At 49.0% G+C, this 25,630-nt stretch overlaps 1 protein-coding gene across 1 annotated transcript in view; it reads left to right on the plus strand.

Moving 5' to 3' along the window:
* Window positions 1–25,630, plus strand: part of RIN3 (Ras and Rab interactor 3) — a 133,594-nt gene that overhangs the window by 39,551 nt on the left and 68,413 nt on the right. Inside the window, exons 2-3 of the mRNA XM_069559701.1 lie at window positions 1,871–2,078; window positions 20,734–20,851. Coding sequence (XP_069415802.1) covers window positions 1,871–2,078; window positions 20,734–20,851 — 326 coding nt within the window. The remainder of the gene's footprint in view (window positions 1–1,870; window positions 2,079–20,733; window positions 20,852–25,630) is intronic.

Here is a 25,630-nt window from a genome sequence, read left to right on the forward strand (position 1 = left end):
AACTCTAAATGAGACCCAGTTCCACAGCCTGTAGATGCCCCCCAGCTGCCCCTCCCAGCCCCATGACGCCCGCAGCTGCCTGGACACTACTGTTGGCCTGGTGACCTGGCACACTCTTGTGTGGACCCAAAGGAGAAATTCATAAGAACCCCTGACACACGCAGCTTCCAGGGAGGGAGGGCGGGCTTCTAGAAGGATTTAGGAGTGAGGAGCATCAGAAGAGGGAATTTTTAGTACACTGACTTTGCTGGATCTCTCGCTATACATATCTTTCTAGTCTGGTCTCTGCAAAATCCAACACAACTGGACCTGTTTAACCTCACCTTCCTGGCCTCCCCACCACCCAGAGAACTGCCAGGACCCCCGCCCTCCCTTCTAGGGAATGCTGTTCCCTCCTCAGGACTCCTGGGTCCCCCACCTCCTCTGACCTCAGCAAATGGTTCCACTTTTCTGTGCTTCTAGCAGGCCTCATCCTGGCCTCATCCTACCCCACCCCCAGGCAGCTCCTTAACAGCAGATGCCGACCTGATCTCTGGTGCCCTTCGGCAGCATCTCAGGGATACAGGACAAAGGAAAGGCACCAGCTGCATCTTCCTGGTTTTATAACTACCCTTTTCTATCTGATTAAGGTTTTCACCCATGGGAAATCCCTGGTGGTCTGGTGGTTAGGACTCCATGCCTCTACTGAAGCGGGCACGGGTTTGATCCCTGGTCAGGGCACAGCTAAAAAAACAAACAAAAACAGCAACCACAAAGAAAAAGGTTTTCACCCCTGCAGATACCCTGAGAGATTTTGTTCCTCAGGTAGCAGGCAAACAGACCACACAGCCCCCACCCCACCCCACCCCCAACTCAGAATTTGAGGCCCCAAGATGCTGTTCCTCCTTTCCTGGAATCAAACTCACGTGCATGCGTGTGTAGGGGGTCGGGTGGGGGAAGCGTGTTGTGGAGAGTCTGGAATCTCTTGGGCCGGTCCTCTACTTGTCCTGCCATTTCTCAGGCCTGTGATGTTCTTTCTTTCCCAGGGACCCTGACCTGTTACATCCTCATCCTGGGGATTGACTGGGAGAGAGACAGGGAAACCTGGAAATGTCTGTATCAGCATATCTAACCAAAATACAATGCAAGCATCTTTTGTAGTTTTACATTTTCTGGTAGTCACACTACCAGAAAAAAAGGAAAAAGAAAGAGGTGAAATTAATTTTAATAATGTTCTATCTCAGTATGTCCGAAAATGATCATTTCAATACACAATCAATGTAAAATATTATTAGTGGACTATTTTGTGGTCTTTTTTTTTTTATACCAAGTCTTTGAAGTCCTGTGTGTATTTTACACTTCCAGTGTGTCTCAGTTCAGACGGCTGACTCTTAAGCGTTGACATGACTAGTGGCTATCATACTGGACAGCACAACTCTGTCTTGATCTGGGTGATGGTTACTTGGGTGCAGACATACGTCAAAGTTTGTCTAATTGTATATTAAAGACTAGTGCATTTTACTGTGTGTAAATTACACTTCAGTTAGGAAGTTGTTTTTTTTTTTAATTCTCTTCAGATCTCTGCTCAAATGCCATTGTTTTCATGAACCCTCCCTGGGTTGGAATTGGCTCCTTCCATTGCACTGTCCTCTTGCTATATTTAGTCTGATCTGTGCTGCAGCTGGTTGTGTCTGTGTATGTCTTACTCATGTTAAGTGCCTTAAGGTGAAGATCATGTCCATTTTTTTAACTCCCCAAAAGGCCCTGGCTATGCAGATGCTGAATAAGCAAGCATGATTTATTCAATCCAGTAAGAATTGAATCCCCATTTGTTGTCAAGTCCTCTCTGGACCTGTGTCAGGATGCACTGATCATTCTATTCTGTTCACAGTCCTATTCCAGATGTTGGCAAAGGAGAAAAACAGGAAGAGGAGAAGGAAGACGGAGTGGGGCCCGGCCTGCCAGGCACTCCGAAAAACTGCCTTCCTCGCCGGGACATCAGCGTCCTGGAGAAACTCGTCAAGACGTGCCCGGTGTGGCTGCAACTGGGTCTGGCCCGGGCGGAGGCGGCCAGGATCCTACACCGGGAGGCAGCCGGGGTGAGTGGGGTGGTCTGTCCACCTCGTGGCCGGTGGGCAGGTACAGCTGTATGGAAGTAGCTGCCTTCTAGATGGCCGCCCATTTGCTCTCTTCTTAGGCTTATCAGCATTCCAACCAGAACTCAGGATTGAGGGACTGTTGGGCCGTCTGGTTTCTGCCTTGGAGAGCAGGTGTCCCGCTGCGGAGCCTTGGGCAGCATGGCTAGCGGGATGTGTCTGAGCACTTGGGTGTCCCAAGCAGGACTGGCACTTCGAGAACTCAGCCAGGCATCCAGGGACTAGAGAATATCAGAGCCTGAGGAACCCGAGAAATCATTTTACATGTGAGGATGAGGGGCTGTGGAATATAATCGAAAGGTTTCTCTTGTCTGGGTGGTTTTTGGTTTTTGTGTTTTTTTTTTGGTTTTGAGTCAGGCTCTGTGAGTTGGGAAATGGCTTGAATTTTCTGAACCTCACTTTTCTCTTTGAAATGGGGCCATTAATAGTATTTTCCTCCCCATGGTGTAAACATTACAGAGGAAGATAGATAGGTACATAATAAAAGATGAGTCAGAGCTCATCAAATCCCACCCACTCTCCACCACCCCCATACATGCTACTTCCTTTAAATTTTTTTAATTTAATTTAAAAAGTGATATATATATATATATAGTAAAAAAAAATATCAAGCTGGACAGAAATGATAAAGTAAGAAGTAAAGTGTCTGATAAAGGTCTTTGCCACCTACTCTTTTTCCACCTACCTACTACCCAGAAGTCTTTTTTTGTTCAGGGCTTTTTAAAATTGAGGTGAAATTCACGTAACATAAAATTAGCTTTTTTTAAGTGAGCGATTTAGTATGTGCACAAGGTTATGCAAGCAGCACTTCTGTCTAGTTCCAAAATATTTCACTGCCCCAAGATAAAGCCCCATATCCATTAAGCAGTCACTCCCTATTCCTTCTTTGCCTGGCCTCTGACAGCCACTGGTCTGCATCCAGAAGTCATTTCTGCTGAACGTGTGTGTCCTGTTGATCTTGTGTTCAGACCCCCACATCTGTAATAGCTAGCATTCCCCAAAGGGTGAAAGGGTTAGTTGTTCAGTCGTGTCCAACTCTTTGCGACCCCATGGACTGTAACCCGCCAGGCTCCTCTTTCCATGGGATTATCCAGGCAAGAATACTGGAGTGGGTTGCCATGCCCTTCTCCAAGGGATCTTCCCAACCCAGGGATCGAACTCAGGTCTCCTGCATTGCAGGCGGATTCTTTACCATCTGGGCCTCCAAGGAAGCCATTCACCAAGCACTTACTATATTCTGGGCACAGTCTAAGTTCTCCAGTGCAGGTTATCCTCACAACAGCCCTCTGAGATAGATGTTACTATTATGCCCATTTTACAGATAAAAGTAACTGAGATACCATGCAGTTGAGTGTCCCCAGGTGGACACAGTGAGCCAGTGCCCGAGCTGGCATTTGAACCCAGGTGGCTGGGGAGCTCCCACGTACAGGTTTCATTTGACACAGATAGAATCACATCTTTCAGCCATTTGTGCTGGTCTCACCTTCAGGGTGGTATGCATCGCTACTCTCTGGGGAATAGTCCAAGCTCCTAAACACAGGAGACTCAGGTGGATAGTGGACTCATTTACCATGGACTGGATAAAAATCCATCAACTTGGCAATTGTACCTGAACTTTGGAATTACTGGAACTTATAGAGAAGACAGTGGCAGAGGATAAGATGGTTAGATAGCGTCACCAACTCAATAGACATGAAATTGAGCAAAGTCCAGGAGATAGGGAAGGACAGGGGAGCCTGGCGTGCTGCAGTCCATGAGTCACAAAGAGTTGGACACGACTTAATGACTGAACAAGAACAGCAACAACAACTTGGGGCCTCTAGTAAAGTCCCACAGAGGCCCCTGCCGTAGTGAGTGGGTACCAGAGAGGCCTGAAGACCAGGCAGAATCCCGAGGGAGCAAAGGGAGGCCACCACCAGCCTGTGGACCTGCCCAGCCCCACCACAGCATCAGGTCAGCCTGGGAGAGGGTTAGAGGGGGCAGGCAGGGAGACTGTAGTCCTCAGGAAACTAGATCTGTTGTTTCATTCCTCCCCCACTTAAAGGCTTTCCGTTTTGAACTGACTGAGGGCTTCAGAGCAGATGATGAAACTGCATAGAAAGTAAAATTGGAGACTCACACCAGCAGGTGTTCGGTCAGCATTCCCAGGCTGCAGGCCTGGTTGGTTGTCCACTCTTCTATTAGGATCTGAGGGGAGGATGCAGCTGAAAAACAGGCCCAAGTATAAGGTTGCAATGCTGAGGGTGGCTGTTTTCTGGACCTTTCTGGGTCATCAGGAGAAGTGTGTCCAGGCCTGTGTGTAGATGGAGGTGGACCAGAGAGTGAGGACCCGTCCGAAGGAGAACTGCATTGGGTATAAGTCATGCCCACTTCATCAAATGGTTCAATCCTCAAAAAGTTTGCAATAAACCCTACTCAAAACAATAGTAGTGGTCTGTGTGGAGCATGCTTATTAATGTCAGGCCCTGTACCAAGTACAGTATAGTATGATTGTCGTCTCATTGAATCCTCACAGCAATCCTGTGAGGTGGACTCTGCCATGATCCTCGTTTTACAGATAATGAAACTGAGGCTGGAGGGGGAGCGCCCTTGTTTGTGCTTCCCAAAGGCAAAACCTCAAAGGCTTCCCAAGCTGAGGATTTGATTGCAAGTGGTTTATTTGGGAGGTGACCCTAGTGACCACAAGTGGGGGAAATAAGACAAGAAAGTGGAGACAGATAATAAAATCAACCCTAACCCTAATAAAGGGCTTCCCTTGTGGCTCAGCTGGTAAAGAATCTGCCTGCAATGCGGGAGACCTAGGTTCAATCCCTGGATTGGGAAGATCCCCTGGGGAAGGGAAAGGCTACCCACTCCAGTATACTGGCCTGGAGAATTCCATGGACTGTACAGTCCGTGCGGTCACAAAGAGTCAGACACGACTGAATGACTTTCACTTTCACGTTCATGCTGGTTACCCCGGGGGCACATGGAGCTGGCTTCTCCTGGGGCACTTTGGGAGCCAGGGCAGAACACATATCTCAAGGTCATTCCACCCCGAGGGCTGAGGGAGCTGGTGTTATTGACCACCTCCTGAGAGCCGTTGGTTCCAGGCAGTGGGGGTGATGGTTCATGTTCCAACACCTCCCTTCTGCTCTCAGTATGAGAAGCTCTGACTCTGGTCAGAAATAGCCAGTGGGCAAAGAGATGCCAGTCTGGCTGTTGGAAGCAGGGCTGGGGTCCGCTAAAAAGAGTGGGTGGGACCCAGCAGCATCTGCCACTGGGAGTGAAGTCACCTGTCCAGGGTCACACGGGTAGTGAGTTACAGGGCTGAGATTTGACCCCAGTCCTAGCTAAGCCAGAGCACACCCCTCACAAGGGTGAAAGTTAGTAGCAGGCAAGAAAAAGAAGTGACTTTCTGAGGTCAACCGATACCGGATGGGTGTGGATATAAGACATGTACGAAAATGGGTAAACTATGATCTTAAACACATATGAAGATGGGTAAACTGTGATCTTAAACACGTATGCAGATGGGTAAACTATGATCTTACCACAGTTTTCTCAGAGTGTCTGGGAGGGCGAGTTCTATGCATGGATATGAATGAGATGGCGCGGGGAGGAGATGTCTGAGTGCTGTGTGAAAGGTAGGACAGCGAGGGACCTGGAAGAGGGAGGGAATATGTCCAGGTGGGCTGATCCAGGCAGACTTCCTGGAGGAGGCAGATGCTGAGCCCTGTGTCCAGAGCTTTGAATCTGATCCTAGGAGTGAGACCACAGGGTACTGTTAAGACCACAGGTTGGGAGCCGGAGGCCTTCCCACTTCTGCCCCCTACTGCCCCCTCCATGGCCACAGGGATTGGGGCAGCCCTGAAGACCACAGAACTGGAGGAGACGCCTTCTGTTCACTTCTCTGCCCTCCCCACTACTCCTCCCTGTGAGCCTCTGTATTTTCAAGCAGAAAGCAAAGCCCTAAGGCTCATGCTCTGATACAGACTTGTCCCACTTTTACCCAGTGTTCTTTGCATGATCTTATTGCTTACTCCTTGGAAGAAAAGTTATGACCAATCTAGATAGCATATTGAAAAGCAGAGACGTTACTTTGCCAACAAAGGTCCATCTAGTCAAGGCTATGGCTTTTCCAGTGGTCATGTATGGATGTGAGAGTTGGACTGTGAAGAAAGCTGAGCACTGAAGAATTGATGCTTTTGAACTGTGGTGTTGGAGAAGACTCTTGAGAGTCCCTTGGACTGCAAGGAGATCCAGCCAGTCCATTCTGAAGGAGATCAGCCCTGGGATTTCTTTGGAAGGAATGATGCTGAAGCTGAAGCTCCAGTACTTTGGCCACCTCATGAGAAGAGTTGACTCATTGGAAAAGACTCTGATGCTGGGAGGGATTGGAGGCAGGAGGAGAAGGGGACAACCGAAGATGAGATGGCTGGATGGCATCACTGACTCGATGGACATGAGTCTGAGTGAACTCCGGGAGTTGATGATGGACAGGGAGGCCTGGCGTGCTGCAATTCATGGGATCGCAAAGAGTCGAACATGACTGAGCGACTGAACTGAACTGATTGGATTCTCACAGTGACTTCTTTCTGGTCGATGTTATTGGCATTTCTATTTCCAGATAAGAAAGTGAAGGCACAGAGAAGTTAAGTCACTTGCCTGAGGTCACACAGCTAGAAAGTGCAGAGTCTGCACGGTGTGATCTGCAGGGATGCTGGGAAGGCCCTTTGCTGTATAGTATCACTCTCAGGGAACTGTCTGAATTTCCATCAGTGCAATGGCTTCATAGTTTTTAAAGATTACAGACACTGAATAGCCCCCAGGCTGTGAGAGTTCAGAGGGTCCTCAGAGATCACACGGCTCCACGCCTTCATGACACTGAGGTGGGACAGTGCTTCCTCTGTCACTGTCTGGGGCCAGTGGTCAGGAGACTGGAGATCCCGCCCCTTTGTCCCAGTTATCTGTATAACCTTGACAACATCCCCACCCAACCACCCCCGCCCAATCCCTCCCCATCTCCTGTAGCCTGCTTCTCTGATAAGGTGCTGGGAACATATTGGCCCATTTTTGATTTGCATGGACTCAGAGCAAGGCAGTCAAAAGCCACCTTTATTCATTCTGCACCCAAAGGGTGGGGTGTTTTTTCTTTTAGTTTTATTTTAGAAGTCTTCTGTTTACAAAGAAGTTGCCAAGATAGTACAGATAGTTCCCTTATGTGCTTCTCACCCAGTTTCTCCCACTGTTAACATCTAACATAAGTCTGGTACGTTTGTCACAGTTAATGAACCAGTATTGCTACGTTAGTATTAACTAGCACCCACTTTCTATTCAGATTTCCTGGTTTTTACCTAATGTCATTTTGTGTTTCCAGGATCCCCTCCAGGGCACCACATCATATATACTCACAAGTCTCCTTAGGTTCCTCTTGGCTGCATGTTTCTCAGACTTTCTTTGTTTTTGACGATCTTGACAGCTTTGAGGAGTACTGGTCAGGCGTTTTGTAGACTGTCCCTTACCTGTGATTTGTCTGATGGTTAGACAGGGATTCCCTGCTGGTTCAGACGGTAAAGTGTCTGCCTGCAGTGGGGGAGACCCAGGTTCGATTCCTGGATCCGATCCCTGGGTTGGGAAGGTCCCGTGGAGAAGGGCATGGCAACCCACTCCAGTATCTTGCCTGGACAGAGGAGCCTGGTGGGCTACAGTCCATGGGGTCACAGAGAGTCGGACACGACTGAGCGACTTCACTTTCACTTTCACTTAGACGGGGGTATGGGTTTGAAGGAGAAAGATCCCAGAGCCAAAGTGCCATTCTCATCCCACTGTGACTAAGGTATGTATTGTCAGCATGACGTCACTGTGGATGTTGACCTTGATCACCTGTCAGGTTCCACTGTAAAGTTACTCCTTCCCCTGCCCCTTCCACACCGTCCTCTTTGGAAGGAAGTCACTCTACACAGCCCACACTCAGGGAGTGGGGACTTGTGCTCCCTCTCCCTGAGAGTAGAGCATCTATGTAAATTATTTGAAATTCTTCTGCACAAAGGATTTGTCTCTTCTCCTTCATTTATTCATTTATTCAATCAGTTGCTTTATCAGTATGGACTCACAGATATTTATTTTGTGCTTTGAGTTTTAACTCAGCGTTGTCATTGTTGTTTAGTTGCTAAGTCACGTCCATCTCTTTTGCAACCCTGTGGACTATAGCCCAGGCTCCTCTGTCCATGGGATTTCCAAGCAAGAATACTGGAGGGGATTGCCATTTCCTTCTCCAGGGCTCCAGTGGATCTTCCCGACCCAGATCAAACCTGCATCTCCTGCATTGGCAGGTGGATTCTTTACCACTGAGCCACCAGGGAGGCCCAATGTAGCCTCATACTACTATAATTATTTTGTTGCTCAAATTGTTTCAGCTTTGGCCACCGGGAGCTCTTTCAGTTGGTTCCTGTGTCCCTTTGATGAACTCCCATCATTTTGTGTGTGTTTTACTTATTTGTTTGTTTGGAGCACTTCCTCACTTTCTTACACTAAAAGATGCTCCAGACTCATATATTCCTTGCCCTAGTTCTAGGCTCAGCCATTTCTCATCGGAAAATAATACTGGAAACTAAGATCTGGGCACTCAGTGTTGCTATTGGAGTGTCATTGCTTCTAGACCTCAAGGTGGTCTTTTAATGAATGAAACCTCTTGGAAGATTGCTTTTTGTTTAGCAAGAGTTGCAGTAACCCGAGTTTTGATATGGACCAGCCACATTCAAGGCATCTTCCTCTACTGTGAGCCAAGGATACCAATTCCATTCAATATTAGTTTGGCAAAAGCATCAGCAAAGCTGCTTTTCTCCCCTTCAGGGTGCTAGGACCAGGGAAGAAGACACAGCCAGCAGGTCTGCTGTGTTGCCAAGTACTATCTCTCATCTTTCCAACAGCCCGCAACAGGGGGCGGGCTCTCTATTTTATTTTTAATTTTTCTATTTTGGTCACACTGTGTGGCTTGCGAGATCTTAGTTCCCCAACCAGGGATCAAACCCGGGCCCCTGCAGTGAAAGCACCAAGTCCTAACCACTGGACCACCAGGGGATTCCCGGGGGCTCTCTATTTTATCAGTGAGGAAACTCACTTCTGACGTTAAGGAATCTGCCCTGAGTAATATGACTACTAAGTGATAGAGTGTGATTTACACTAACTGCCTTCAAAGACTTAAAAAAAAAAAACCCACAATGTCTCAGCCTCATCCCCCAAAATGCAGATTTCTTTGGTTTAGAGTGGGGCTCAGCCATCAGCATGGTTTTCAAGTTCCCTCGGTGATTCTTATGTGCAGCCAGGATTGAGAAACCCCGCTCCTTGCCAGGCTACAACCTCGTTGTATGTAAAGAAGGTGGGCTGCATGTCCAGACTGGGCTTCGGCCACTGGACCCCCAACCTCCATGGGCACAGATGCCCCTGCACTTGTGGACTCCATGAAGAACTAGCCACTTCTGTTTCAGCCCTGAAGAGTATGATTGGAAAATTTCCCCAAGCAACTGGAAAATAGTCCTAAAATAACAAAAGTGGAAAAGCAGACAGCTCTGGATTGACCGGGCCAAAAAGGGATAGTAAAAACAAAACCATTTATAGTGTATTTAGCTTTGGGTTTTTATGTATTTATTTGGAGGGAAGGAAGGGCACGCAGTAGCTGCGTTCTCTCCCTAAGCATATTCTGTCCCAGCTGTTACTGAAATCAGCTGGTCTTCCCAAAATTCATCATGCTGACTGAAGGTGGACAGGGAGGGGCTTGCATGCCAGCCAGGGGCTCAGCCCTCCTGGATTGCAGTGACTTACCTATAAAACTAACCCTGAGTTTTGGAAAGATCCCAGGACACTGATGCTGGGAGAGAATCTTCTAGATGGAAGGAGTCCTGGACCCTTTTGTCCCTCTCCCAGACTAGACTGGAAAAGCCAGCTCAGAGAGGGGAAGTGACTTGCCGAAGGGCACAGCAAGCCAGGGTCAGCACTAGGAGGGACTCTGTGTCCTGCCTCATGGCCCAGGGCTCTGGCCACGACTCCGCTGTAGGCTTCAGGGGGTGGGGATGAGCGAATCCGAGCTCTTCAGAGAAAACTGGATCCTCAGAGCAGGGGGTGGACATGTCACCCATCGGTTTGTACAGTTGGGGGAAGAGGATTCTTCTACTTTTTTGCAAGTTCCTAATCTAGTGCACTGGGGGAGTTGACAAAAGGGAAATAAATAAAGAGGGACCTGAAGGAGTGGGCTGACTCAGATGTCGGCTCAACAAGGCAGCAGATGATGCTTCTACCCGTAGAGGAGAGAGGTTGAGTGAGGACGCTGGGGCACAGCAAGCTTTGGCCCCACTTAATCAGGGAAGGCTTTCAGGAGGACTTGCTCAGGGAGGGTCCTAGTGTGGGCATGAGTGTGACCTGCTCCATCCTAATAACCCTGGGAAGCCCACACGCAGGGATCCTGGAGGTAGACAGAGAAGGACCTGGGGCCTGGACTTGTCACCTCGTGTTCCCTCTCTGCTCACCTTGAGCTCATCCTTTCACTCAGGGCTGACACATGAAGTCTGGAGCTGCTAGTGAGGATGTCTTTCCATGTCCAAGGTGCCTGGTGCTCAGCATGTTACCTTTCTGACTATAGAGCCATCCATGAATGAGAGGATGGGAATGCCACCTCCACGCTGCAGGGGACTCTGAGGCAGGTAGAGACACCATACACTGTGTGCATGCTAAGTCACTTCAGTCGTGTCCAGCTCTTTGTGACCCTATGGATTGTAGCCCACCAGGCTCTTTTGTCTATGGGGTTCTCCAGGCAAGATTACTAGAATGCATTGCCATGCCCTCCTCCAAGGGATCTTCCCAACCCAAGGATCAAACACAAGTCTTATGTCTCCTGCGTTGGCAGGCAGATTCTTTACCACTAGTGCCATCTGGAAAGCCCCATACCATATATTGGGTGCTTATTATATAGCAGGCACTCTACTGAAGTCACCTGGGCACTTTCAATAATCCTTTGAGGCACTAGGTCATCTGGGAATGCTTTCAGTTCAAGTAATACCTGGCCTATGGTAGCTTCAACCATAAGGCGACTATTGCTTACCTAATGAGAAATCTGGAGGTTTGGGGTCTAGGGCTAGTTTAGTAGTTAACGGATGACAGTGGCTGACTTTATTTTCGGGGGCTCCAAAATCACTGCAGATGGTGACTGCAGCCATGAAATTAAAAGATGCTTACTCTTTGGAAGAAAAGCTATGGCCAACCTAGACAGCATATTAAAAAGCAGAGACATTACTTTGCCAACAAAGGTCTGTCTAGTCAAAGCTATGGTTTTTCCAGTAGTCATGTATGGATGTGAGAGTTGAACTATAAAGAAAGCCGAGCGCCAAAGAACTGATGCTTTTGAACTGTGGTGTAGGAGAAGACTCTTAAGAGTCCCTTGGACTGCAAAGAGATCCAACTAGTCCATCCTAAAGGAGATCAGTCCTGAATAGTCACTGGAAGACTGATGCTGAAGCTGAAGCTCCAATACTTTGGCCACCTGATGTGAAGAACTGACTCACTGGAAAAGACCCTGATGCTGGGAAAGATTGAAGGCAGGAGGAGAAGTGGACTACAGAGGATGAGATGGTTGGATGGCATCACGTTCACGATGGACATGAGTTTGAGCAAGCTCTGGGAGTTGGTGATGGACAAGGAGGCCTGGTGTGCTGCAGTTCATGGAGTCACAAAGAGCCAGACACGACTGAGCAACTGAACTGACTGATGTCTTCAAGACCCAAGTTCTTTCCTCATTTCTATTCCCTCATTTTCAAGGTTGGCTTTCAAGGGTCTTGGGTTTGTCACCCCATGGCTACAAATTAGTGGCTGCAGCTCCAGCCATCTCATCCATTCAAAAGCAGGAGGTCATGGGCAAAAGGCTTTCTTCTCTTAGGATCAGTCTTTTTGTCAGGGAACAGATGTTTTTGCAGATACCTTATTGATCACTCCTGACTGTGAGGGTAGCTGAGGAAGGGAGTGAGTGGCAGAGGTCAGTTACCAAGGAGAGGGAGGGGACTGGTTCTCAGGGAACTAACTCATTGTGACCATCACAGACAGGAACTATCATATTCCCATTTTGCAGAGCAAGGAGCAGCCCTGGAGCAGTCACACAGCTCAGAGTGGCCAACTAAAGACCGAACTCTACGGAGTCTGGCTCCAGAGCCCATGGACTGAAGTCTTACACAGAAGGGCCCCAAGGCCCGACACTCTGGCTCTTCCCCTTTATCTCTCTCTTTGCCAGTCCTCTCCTGTGCTGTTTTCTCATCTGTACAAGGGGTAAAGTGTTCTAAACCCCAGGGAAGGAGTTGCTGCGAGGTATTTAAAACCTTCAGGAAGGTGTCTGGCATAGAAACATATCAGCTGATACTTGGTGGGTTGGCTGGGTTGGAGGACACATAGGAGGTCACAACCCCAGCCTGAAGGTCACTGGCCTTGCATTCTTGTCCTGGCTCTGCCACCAGCAAGGATGTCTTTGCATCTCTGGGTCTTGATTTCTTTAGCTGTAGAGTGAGGAGCTGAATACATCTGTAGCTTTCAAATTTCCCCACTGAGCTCTGGGGGCCCCTCAGTAGCACCTAATAGAAGGAAAGTAGGAGGTACCCAAAGGATGAGGCCCCATCTCCTCATACCGCACAGCTATACCATTACCTACTGTGGCATATGAACCACTCCAAGGTCCAGTGGCTTGAAACAGTCACCGTTTGACTTTCTCAGGATTCTGTAGGTCAGTAGTGTGGGTTGGCTTCTGCTGAGTGGTTCTTCTGCTGGTCTCTCCTGGGATTAACCAAACAGCTGTAGTCATCTGGCCGTTTGACTAGGTCTGGATGGCCTGTGATGGCCTTGACCACCTGTCTGGCAGGTGGTGCCAGCTGTGGGCTGGGCCTCATGACTCCAGCAGACTCGCTCAGCCTTCTGCATATGACAGTTATGGTTCAAAAGGGTGAACATGGAAGCTGGCATGCCTCTTAAGGCCTAGGCTTAGAACTCAACACTACCACTGCTGCTGCATTCTTTTGGTCAAAAGCAAGTCCCAGGCCAGCCTACCAGGTGCAGGGAACTAGATTCTACCTCTTGATGGAAGGAGCTGCAAAGAATTTCTGGCCATTTTTAATCTGCCACATAGATGGTTTTTGCTTCTGTCTTCCTAGCTCTTTGTTTGGATAAAAAGATACATAGTAATAATCTTATTAATAAGTATCATTTATTTGTAAAATGAGATTGAAACTGAAAGTGTTAATCATTCAGTGTGTCCAGCTCTTTGTGACCCTGTCGACTGTAGCCCGCCAGGCTCCTGTGTCCCTGGGATTCTCCAGGCAAGAATACTGGAGTGGGTTGCCACTTCTCTAGGGGATCTTCCCAATCCAAAGATCAAATTCAGGTCTCCTGCATTGCAGGCAGATTCTTTACCGTCTGAGCCACCAGGGAAGCCCCTATTTGCCAATAAAAATCTTAGCATGTGGTTTAGTGCTCAGTAAATGGTAGCAGTCTACAATAATAATAATAAATATCTTTAAGTGCATACTCTGTGCCAAGCATTCATATACATGGGTCAGCAATTCTCCTGGAAACCCTGAGAGATGGATATTATTATACTCAGGCTCAGATGAGGAAATTGAGGCCAAAGAAGTAAAAGTAACTTGCCTACGGACACACAGCTGATAAAGATCAGAGCTGGGATTCAAGTCCCCCCTGGGGGTCTAAATAGTGGGCTGCCAGGGGGTAGGCAGGTAGAAAGAGAAGTAAGATGGGCTTGGGAAATTTGCACATGAACCCCACCCCCCCCCGGCTCCCGAGGGTGCTGGAGTGGGAGCTCTGGGTGGCACACCCAGCCCATTAGCCTTCTGGGTGCTCACCTGCAGCAACCACTGTGGGCAGCATCTCTGTAGAGGATGAGCAGTGGACACCCAGAGAGGATGAGGGGCAAGGGGAACATGGGCAGTCTACTCAGATGCTCTTCTCCTGGCACCAGCTTTGGCTGAACTCTGCTGGATTGAAGCGCAGGAGTTGCACCCTAATCTAGAACACTTTGCAGGAGTTACCACTCTGCATATGTTCTTGCAGTGAGTCATATAATGACACTGTTTTTGAGGTGCTATCTGTGAATACTTCCTGGAAGGGACCCTGTGACTAGCTGAGCAGCTAAACCTCCCCAAAAGGGAATGCAGAAGAGACCGTCTTATTCCAATGGATAATGACCAATGCAGACCACTGACCGGGGTTCTGCCTAGAGCAGGCCCCTGTCAGTGTCCTCTCCCTCGCTGCCATCTGGGCAGGAAGGGTCAGAGGACTCCTTGAGCCTCCCTCCCTTCTCCCCCCTAACAAATTCAGCTCCCCAAACCGCTCACCCAGTGCATTATCTTAGTTTTTCAGATAAGAGGACTTGGCCATAGCAGAACGAAGTGGCCCAGGAGGCTCTGTGGCCATGCCAGAAGGGTGGGTGTTGGGCACTCAGAATTGGGAACCTGAGCCCAGCCTGGGGTACTTTTCCACCCCAGTCTGCACGCCTGCCCTGCAATGACTAGTTAACACAGCCTCGATGGCAAGAGATAAGTGAGATGTTCTCGGTGACGCCCAGGTCTGCATCTTGCTTCTGCATTTCCTGTTTGCATGGCCTTGGGTTTCTTTAACCTCTCTGTGCCCTGAGTACCCATCATTAGGAATGGTAATAGTGCCTACCTCACCGAGCCATGAGGGAACTGGACGATGCAAGGTGTAAGGTACCTGGTCCAGAGCACAGACGTCAGCTGCTGTTTAAATTTCTGCTCCTTGCTTGTAGCTGAACCCCTTCTCAAGGAAATCCTGAGTCTTTTTCACAAGAAACACATGTGGTACACTGAGCCCCAGTTCTAGATGGAGCCTGAGACTGGGAGGTTGAGGACTGTAAACCAGCCATGGTCAGGAAGGCAGAAGCAGATGGAAAATTAATTCTTAGTGAGCATCGGTAGAAACCCTTTTACCCCACTGGGTGCCTGCCTACGTAACATCTCAGTTACTCCTTCCAACACAGAAGGGCAGGGCTTTGGTTTCATTTCTTGTTTCTGCTAGGTGGTCATGGGTGTTATCCCAATTTACAGATAGAAACACTGAGGCTTAGAGAAGCTACAGAATGACCCAGGGCCACAGAGCTCATAACAGGCTGCACAGAGCCCTCTGGGAGCCCAGGAAGAAATGCAGATGGCGACAGATCTTGACTGTCAAATGCAGGTTTGACTCTTCCTGCAGCTGGAGGAGTTCCTGTTGGAGGGCTCTTATCTTCTTTCTTTCTCTCTGTGGAACAGGAGGGTGGAGAACAGGGTCAGTGTCTCAGCAGAGTAAGCAAATCGAGAAATAGTTACATGCTGGGTGTGAAAGAGCCAGTTAGGTTGCAGGGTGGCATTGCAGGAGGTCCCAGTTGAGGCTGCCAATGGTGATTTGTCATTGCAGTCACCCTAGGGTGGGATCGGTGGGGGTCAAATAGTCCAGGAAGAAGGAAACCATCAGTAGAATAAGATATCTACATTGGAGACTTCCCTGGCAGTCCAGCGGTTAAGATTTCGCCTTCCAATACAGGGGGTTATGGACTCAATCCCTGGTTGGGGAGCTGAGATCCCACATGCCTCATGACCAAAAAACTAATCATAAAGCAAACAATATTGTAACAATTTCAATAAAGACTTTAAAAATGACCCACATCAAAAAAATAAAAATTAAAAGATATGTTGTACTGTGGCCCTGACCCTCCATAGATCTCTCTCTCTCTTGCTTTCTCTAATAAAAAATGGTCCATCCTTCTGATAGGTATCCTTATTATCTTGTTTTGTTCTCATGTATTTTCTTTTGTTTAAAAAAAAAAAAAAAAAAGCTGGCTGGTGGCATTTTCCCCAATGGGTCATGTTTGAAATCACTTCCTTGGCTTCTGTGCCATTCCTGACACTCCAGGATGGCAAGGGGCAGCTCAGCTATGTGCATGTGCTTCTGAACAATGACCTGGGCTTCTGTCTCCTCCTGCCCCCACCCCAACACACATTTGTACACCACCCTTGTAAAGGGAGCTCTTGTCCTCCAAAGACAGAATTTATGCTAGTTTGGTTTCAGTTCAGGAGGGCACCAGCCTCAGCTCCTGCCTGGGCTCAGCGTTGAGGATCCAGCTTTGCTGTCTGCCTTCCCAGGGGCACCCCTGGCTCCTGCTGGGCATCCTTCCCATGCCCTGCCCCTCAGAGCTCCAGGAGGGGAGCCCTGAGTCCAGTTCAGCCCAGAGTCCCCTCGTTCCTCACTTACCCACCCACACACACACATTCATTCCCACACTGATGCACTTGTGGACACACTCACACACATTCACTCTGCGCTTGAACAGCCCTCTGATATCAACTGTCCTACGGTTGTAGGATGCCCTACAATTCAGCTCGGACACTACCCAGAGTGAACACAAACCCCGTAAGTTAAAGGGAAGGTTCCTCCAAAGACTGCTCTTAACTGCAGATGCCACACACAAATGGGATCCCCAGGATCCTCACACTTCTGACTTGGCTACAAACATGGCCCCCTCTTTAGATCTGATAATTTGCTAGAAAGATCCAGAGGACTCACTGAAAGCACTAAGCTTGTGATGACAGTTTGATTATAAAACTCAAGAGCAGCTGAATGAGACACACAGGGATGAGGTCTGGGTGGGGAGGGCCACACGGAGCTTCCATACCCTCTCCCCATGGAATCTGGGCACAGCACCCTCCCCACATATCAGTGTGTTCGCCAACCAGGAGATTAAATCATTGCCCCGGACTTGAACTCAGTCTGCAGTCCCTCTCCGCCGCCCGCCCCCCCCCCCCCCCCAGAGGTAGAAGTGGCTCTGTGTGTTCCAGTCCTCTAATTATGTGACTGTCTTTCTGGGGCAGCCCCTTCTTTAAGGTCCCACCTGAGCCACCTGTTAACATAAACTCAGATGTGGTCCAAAGGGGCTCTTTATGAACTACGAAAGACCGCCATCATTCAGGAAATTCCAAGGGTTTCTGAATCTCTGTGCCAGGAACTGGGGACAAAGACCAGATGTATTTTTTTTAGAGCACCCACAGGCTTTTTCTCACTCACACATACTCATTCTCTCTCTTATCACACACACACTCACTCCCACATTGCCTCACACATGCTGGTTCCCATGGACCTGATAGGTATGAGGTACCTGGATCTTGATGAAAGTGAAAGAGGAGAGTGAAAAAGCTGGCTTAAAGCTCAACATTCAGAAAACGAAGATCTTGGCATCTGGTCCCATCACTTCATGGCAAATAGATGGGGAAACAATGGAAACAGTGACAGACTTTATTTTCTTGGGCTCCAAAATCACTGCAGATGGTGATCGCAGCCATAAAATTAAAAGATGCTTGTTCCTTAGAAGAAAAGCTATGACCGGTCTAAACAGCATATTAAAAAGCAGAGACATTACCTTGCTGACTAAGATCCATCTAGTCAAAGCTACAATTTTTTCAGTAGTCATATATGGATGTGAGAGTTGGACTATAAAGAAGGCTGAGTGCCGAAGAATTGATGCTTTTGAACTGTGGTGATGGAGAAGACTCTTGAGAGTCCCTTGGACTGCAAGGTCAAACCTAAAGTAAATCAGTCCTGAATATTCATTGGAATGACTGATGCTCAAGGTGAAACTCCAATACTTTGGCCACCTGATGTGAAGAACTGACTCATTTGAAAAGACCCTGATGCTGGGAAAGATTGAAGGCAGGAGAAGAAGGGGTCAACAGAGGATGAGATGGTTGGATGGCATCACCAACTCGATGGACATGAGTTTGAGCAAGCTCTGGGGGTTGGTGATGGGCAGGGAAGCCTGGCGTGCTACAGTCCATAGGGTCGCAAAGAGTCAGACACAACTGAGCAATTGAACTGAGCTAATGCTGACCTATATCTCTGAAGAGGAGCCAAAGTGACCTCTTTTCTTTGAAAGGTGCATTCATAGGGGCAGTTCAGGTCCAGGTGAACATATCAGTTCAGAGATGTTGCTGCTCACAGCAGGCGAGGCTGTGCCAGGAGTGCAGAGAGGCACCTAGAGGAGAGCCTGCCTCCTGCTAGGTCCCCCAGGAGGTGTCCTCCAGGTGGGGTGCCGGCACCCCCACCCACCTCCCATTTCTGCCCCAGAAGCCTCTCTATGGCCTTCCTCCACTCACTGGGTTCTCAGGTTCTCTCCAGCCTGCCCTGTGTGAGGAGAGGCTGGTAACCTCATTTCTGACCTCAGTTCAAGGACTAATGGGTGCCTTGTGTCCCTGCTCCCAGGAAGCACTCTCCCAGAGAGCAGACGATTAAACCAAGAGACCACCCTCTGTGGGCTGGGCACGGGGCTCAGGATCTCAAGCTAACGGGCCTGAGCTCAGATCCCAGTCCCATCCTAAAGAGCCTGGCGGGCTATGGTCCATTAGCAGAAAGTGTCAGCTGCTCAGTCATGTCTGACTCTTTGCAACCCCGTGGACTGTAGCCTACCAGGCTCCTCTGTCCATGGAATTTTCCAGGCAAGAATACTGGAGTGGGTTGCCATTTCCTCCTCCAGGGGATCTTCCCGACCCAGGGTTTGAGCCTTGGTTTCCTAAATTGCAGATAGATTCTTTACCAACTGAGCCACTAGGGAAACCTCAACGGGTTATGGTCTATAGGGTCACAAAAATTTGGACATGACTGAAACAACTAAGTATGGATCAACAATTTAATGACATTGAATTAACAATTCTAATACTATAGCATTATCATTATAAATTTGTTGTTCAGTCGCTAAGTCGAATCCGACTCTTTGCAACCCCATGGACTGACTGCAGCATGCCAGGCTTCCCTGTCCTTCACTATCTCCCGGAGTTTGGTCACTTTCATGTCCATCGAGTCAGTGATGCCATGTAACCATCTCTTCTGCCTCCCTCTTCTCCTTTTGCCTTCAATCTTTCCCAGCATCAGGGTCTTTTCCAGTGAGTCAGCTCTTCGCATCAACTGGCCAAAGTATTGGAACTTCAGCTTCAACCACCAATCCAGTAGTAATCAGTTGCAATGGCAGGGAATTTGGATCATCTCCCAAGAGGTGGTGGGACAGTGCCTTGAAGGGAGAAGGGAAGAAACACCATCTCTATGTTCTTGCAGAGCCACTTATGCATGGGGCCATGTACTCTGGAGGTCCCAGTGGCCCTGCTTCCCAAATTTTTCTCAGCATCTTTGACCAGGCTCTTGGTCTTCAAAACTCTAGCCTGGGCTCTTGGGAGGGGCGTAGAGCCCCAGTTGGGGATGAGGTTGGAGGAGAGGGGGGACACGGTGACCAAGTCCTTTCTCAGGAAAGGAAGGACTGACTCTACCCTGGGGGGAGGACCACTCCTCTGCCTCTTCCCCAGGAGGACGCCAGGCCCTGGAGGCTGGGGAGATTCCAGAAGGCCTCTGTTATCACCTGAAAGGAGGGATGAGCCTGAGTGGGGCCAATGGAGACGGGAAAGAACATTTTTAAAACCACAGAGGCTGTAAAGGAAGCAGGGGCTCCCTCCCCATGATGGCCTACTGGGGTTGGAGGCACAGCCCCAGGGCGGCTGTGGGTATGACAGGGGAAGACTTCAGAGTCACAGGCCCTTTAGCTGAGCAGAATGGCCGTCTGGAGAGGGGAAGTAAAATGAGGCATCTATAAACAGGCTGGCTCTGGTTTAGACTTCAGGTAATGCTTGGTTACTACAGCACAAATAGGTCCTCGGGGCTCAGAAGCATCATTTTCGACTAGAGTGAATCCACAGGAGAAGAAAGGACAAGCTCCCCCCAGGTGGGATGTGGGGAACAGAGAAGGGCTGCATAGCATGGGGTCCAGAGCGTGGATACCAGTGACCTGAGCTGAATCCCAGCTCTACCTCATCAGCTGTGAGGCTTTGGCCAGGAACAGCCTTCAGGGTGTGTCCTGGGGCCCAAGCCCATACAGGTATTTCCTCAGTCTGTCTTCACACCAGCCCAAAGAGCCAGGTCCTGTTAGGATCAAGGAGCACCTTCCTTCATCTGTGAAGCAGGGATAACAGCAAAACTCACGCCACAGGGTTATCGGGACGATCAAGCAAGTAAACATATGCAAAGCATTCCTAACAGTTGCTGTCACAGCACAAGCTGTATATTAGTTATTTGCTATTTTTGTTTCCATGGGAAAAAAAATAGTGTGACTTGACTATCTATGATTGTTTCCAGCCTCCCCTAGAGCATATGTGCTAGGGTGTGAGTTGAAATTCAGCCGTTATGTTTGTGCTTTTCTAAAAGTAGTCCCCAGACCTTCACCTGTACCAGATTCAGCTGATTCCAGACCCACCCCCACCCCCAACAAACCAGCATCTCAGAGGGTGGGGACACAGGAATCTGCCTTGATTCAGTTGACCTCCACTTCCATACACAAATGAGAAACTGAGGCTCGAGGATCCATGGCACAGGTACCAGGTGACACATGGCCCTTGGGACAGAACCCCTACTTGTTCTTGGGAATGCTAGACTCCACCACCCTGCATCTTGGTTTCTGGAACCTTCCAGACGACTCCCGTCTCACAGTTGTCCTTCCAACCTCCTGCCACATCTTTGACTCACAGAATGCCCTCTTCCTCCATTGCAGGCATTCCTGGTCCGCCGGGACAGCAGCTTGAAGCACCTGGTGCTCTGTGTCCACTTCCCTTCCCTGAATGAAAGCTCATCCGAGGTGCTCGAATACACCATTAAAGAAGAAAAATCGAGTGAGTACCATCTTCCTGTTCTGCCTCCAGCCACACAGCAACAGCAGATGCTACACCCTGTAACCACAGACACTCCTCTCAGGCCATTTTAGAAGGCTCTAAAATTAGAAGAAGAGGGGGAAGCTTTCATCTGCTGAAGTTGTTTGGCCCAGTTTGTTCTGAACTCAGGTTTATCACTCAAAGTCAACGTGTTTCTGCTCACCCGTGTCACAGCTCGGTGGCTTTGCTTCCAGGCCCCTGTGAAGTTTCCTTTTGTTTAGGTCATGCTGAAGACAGGGAAGGAAAAGAGGGGAAATGTCTGGGGCCCTGGATCCTAGTGACCGCTCAGCCCACAAACTGTGATCTTGGACAAGTCACTGAACCTCTCTGAGACTCAATTTTCATATCTTTCAAATGGACAGAATAGTCTCTGCCTGTGTGTATCACACTGCCTTTGTGAGGGTCAAATGGGCAAGCACTTTGAAAAACAAAAGTGTATGCCCAGGGGTGCCAGGAGGCAGGCTTGGGCCTCTGTGGAAAAACCAATCAAGGGTTGGTTTGTGTGCAACTGAAAGTGTTTGGGCTTCCCCCTCCTCTCATGCACCATGCCGAGTATTAAGATCCAAAAAGCTTAATAGAAGAAATCTGTAGACTACTCTGAGCACCAGCTCAGGTCCTCTTATAAATGGATCCAAGAGTGTGGGAAGCTTTTTATTCTTGGTTAGCAGCAGAGTAACAACAGTTAAAAAAAGACAAAATATTTAAGTGTTTAGGATAGAAATACATAAGGTAATCAAATGTTTGCATAATTGAATGTTAAATATTGTTGTTTAGTCGCTAAATTGTGTCTGACTCTTTTGCAATCCCAGGGACTGTAGCCTGCCAGGCTCTTCTGTCCAGGGGATTTCCCAGGCAGGAATACTGGAGTAGGTGGCCATTGCCTTCTCCACGGGATCTTCTCAACCCCTGTCTCTTATGTCTCTTTCATGGGCAGGCGAGTTCTTCAGCATTGAGCCACCTGGGAAGCCCAAATGTTATATACACACAGTAAATATTTTTACAAATATTTATTCGATATTTTAGGGTGCTTGTTTCTTAAGAGACACTTGTGCCCAACACTGGGAAGATGCAAAGAGGAAAAAAAAGAGTTCTGGCCTCAAGGCTCTCAGTCTAGTTGGAGGGTGGGGGACATGGTGGGTGGGAGAGACACAGACCCCTGCCCTTGCTGTGCAGTGTGACAGTTGTAACAGGGACCTCCAGCTCAGGGGCACAGAGGCTGCAGACCATTGTGGGAAGGATTGTGGGAGGATGTGAAAGAGAAGGGAAGCCTGTGCTGGATCTGGAAGAGTGAGGATGTTAATTTAATGATATGCTAATTGTCTATCTCAGAGATGGAGGAGAAAGCAAAAGCAGGGGCAGATTCTTGTTCTTGCCAAACACTGAATGGGTGAGACATCATCGACTCATTTGTGTATTTAACAATTGGTTATTAAGTGTCTCTGCATGGCGTCGGGAGCTGCTGTGGCACTAGGGGCACAGCAGGGAACAGAACACAGGCCCTGCTCTGAGAGAGGAGACAATAAATGAGTAAGTGACGTAAGCTGATCATCCGATGGAGAGTCATGCTATGGAGGACATGTAAGTGGGAAGATTAGCCAGCTGCTGCAATCACAACCAAAATTGGAATAGCTTGAGTTCAGTCCCCGGGTCGGGGAGATCTCTTCGAGAAGGAAGTGGCAACCCACTCCAGTATTTTTGCCTGGAGAATTCCATAGACAAAGGAGCTTGGTGGGCTACAGTCCACAGAATTGCAAAGAGTCAGCACTGGGTGACCAACACTTACACTTTCAAACTCAAAACTTTCCTGATCATGTGCAGGATTCCTGGTCAGTGGGGAAGGCTCATTCAGGGACCCCATCTTGCGCATGCAGCTTCCAGTTTCCTGTGGTTGCATGTGCATGCATGCTAAGTCACTTCAGTCTTGTCTGACTCTTTGCAACCCCATGGACTGCAGCCTGCCAGGCTCCTCTGTCTATGGGATTCTCCAGGCAAGAATCCTGGAGTGGGTTGCCATGCCCTTCTCCAGGGGATCTTCCCGACCCAGGGATCAAACCCTTGGCTCTTCTGTCTCCTGCATTGGCAGGCAGGTTCTTTTACCACTAGTGCCACCTGAGAAGCCCTCCTGTGGTTGACTCCATGCCAACCACATGGCATGCCTTCCACATGGTAGGCTGGAAGGGGAAAGGGGAGTCTTGTGAATGGGTCTTACCTCAATGCCTACAAGTGGGTGAGACACTTGTGCTCACGTTCCATTGGTTCCATTGGTTAGAACTTCCACACATGGCCACGCCCACTGCAAGAGGGACTGGGGTATGTAGTCCAGACATCTGTCTGGGAAAGCACAAAAAGTCGGGATCTTGGTGAACTGCTCAGAGTCTGCTCTCTGGGTAAAGGGTAAGGAGTGTGGGGGTTGTTAATTTATGGAGCAACCCATATGACTCCTGTCCTACAGCATCCAGCAGGGAAGAAAACGTAGGGATCTCAGAGAAGAAGGAGAATGTTACAGTTTCCCCAGACCAAACATATGATGACTACAGAAGGCCTGAGGTTGTTTGGGGCACCCGGTGGCTACACAGACCCTGGGTGCACTTTTGATCTGGGAAAAAGACAGCCATCAGCCTTCCTGCTTATGGACTCATTTTGTCCTGCTTCTTATGAAGAGTAACCAGGCTTTTGGGGACTTGGCTGCCCAGAGTACCTACAATTGTAGGAATCGAGTATGTACAATCCTTTAGAAACCCAGGAGCCAGTTGTGCTCTTGAATTTCAACACCAGCTTTGGGAAAGTAGCTGAAAATGGGGGTGTTATGCTGAGGCGGCTACACGTCAGCACATGTGCAAGAAGTGGAAGGAGGGAGCACAGTTTCAAGGGCAGGCCAACCAGTGAGCCTTTGGGGAGGAAAAGGGAGTTGGGCTGGATGGATGGAATGTCTAGAAGCTCTGCTTTCTGAAATCCTTGGCCCCCGAGCTTCTTTTCCCACCTCCCTGCCCCATCTCCAGGGTAATCACTTCTCAGTCTTCCCACCCCGGTGACAGTCTGGCTGCCCCAGTCTTTTGGAGCTTGGTTGGGAAGCACGCACAAGGTCTAATCCATGGAACCAGATGTCACATCTGGTTGTGTGTCTCATTCTTGAGTAGGAGCCCAAGGAATACGCCAAGGCATTCGGGATGAAGGAAGCTTCCTTCTCTGATTTCATGTCTTCCTCCCGGGGCCACGTGGTAGAATCCCATTTTCCATTTTTAAACCTTTAAAAATGTATGCTCAGCTTAGCTGAAAAGAGCATCAAAACCCAAACCAAACATCCTTCGTGAAACATAACTCTTCTAAATCACAATTCGTATCCATTCCCTGTGACTGCACAGATGTCGTCTGTACGTTTGTATGTGTTTCATTTTGCTTTTTTTTAAATTTTACTCCTCTGCTCCCCAAACCTCAGTCCTGAGATCTGACCCGAGAGAAACCAGACAACAGCAAGAAAGCAGCAAGGTGGCGTGTTTCTTTGCCACGTTGCTTCGCCGCTTCCACCTTTGTGCTGTCTTCCTGTGTGGTTCCTGCTCCTTATCATGATGGTCAAGCACAGACCAGGGAAGCCGCACAGCCTGTGTTGGAATCGGAGTGTTCTGCCTTTAACCACCTGTGTGACCTTGGGCCCCTTGCCTAACCTCTCCAGGCCTCTAAGATGGGGATGATAATGGTGCTGCTCCCGTAGCAGGCTGGAAGGAGGAGTTAGTGCATCTGAAGTGCTTAGGGTAGTACCCAGAGCACCCTAGAGGGTAATAACTGTGTTTGTTTTTCTCACTCTTGTTGTTATTGCTGTTATTATTAAGGCTCCTTCAGGATTAAGGCAAAAAGGAGGAGTAGAATAAGCCTACACACTGGGCTCCAAGGTTCTGGGTATATCCCAGCCCAGCTTGTGGGGCCTGACCATAGTCCTTTGTGGGAGGAAGGAACCACCAACCTCTTGCATCCTCCCGTGGCCATGGTGGCTATGGTGGGGGGTGGCCTGAGGAGGAAGTGGGCAAGGGAAAAGGCCCAGAGCCTGGACCTGGGACCTTTTGTTGGGATTCCCCACACAGAGCTGAGACAAAGGAAAGAGACAAGGGGATCCCCCAGGAAGTAGGCAGTCGGCCATATCTGTGGCCTCCCTCTGTTGGCCTTGAATGAGAGAGATCTTTGCAGACCCCCTCTCTGCTTCTGTGTGCTCAGGTCATCCTCTAGTTCCTTGTTAAGAGGTTTTTGGCGAAATCCTGAACCAGTCCGCTCAGGCTAGCTATGCTGTGGTGACGAGCAGCCCTACCCTGCAGAGGCTTCTCTACCCACAGCACTGCACACACAGTAAGGCGAGTGTGTTTCTCACTCACACCGCATGTCAGCTGAGACTCTTTACAAAAACATTTCACTCTGCAGTCTGGGCTGAAAAAGCAGTGCTCAGAGAGGGGAGGGTGCAGAGGGGACGGAGAGAGATGGCAGGTTTATTCAGAGGTGGCAGAAGTCACTTCCCATCACATCTCATTGGCCAAAACAGGTTGAATGGCCAGACCAGACTCAGTGGGATGCAAAGTATGATCCTCCCTCCAGTGTGTGACTAGCACAGAGGGGTAGCGGCTATTTTGAACAACTGTTGTCACCTATTACATTCCCGATTCCCCTCTGTGCTGCTCCAAGGTGACAAGTGCGTCACCACTTAGCTTCATCAGGGACGCTCAGAGGCCAGACATGTATGTGTGGCTGGTAGCGGCT

The sequence above is a fragment of the Ovis canadensis genome, chromosome 18 (genome assembly GCF_042477335.2).
Source record: "Ovis canadensis isolate MfBH-ARS-UI-01 breed Bighorn chromosome 18, ARS-UI_OviCan_v2, whole genome shotgun sequence".
Taxonomy (NCBI): domain Eukaryota; kingdom Metazoa; phylum Chordata; class Mammalia; order Artiodactyla; family Bovidae; genus Ovis; species Ovis canadensis.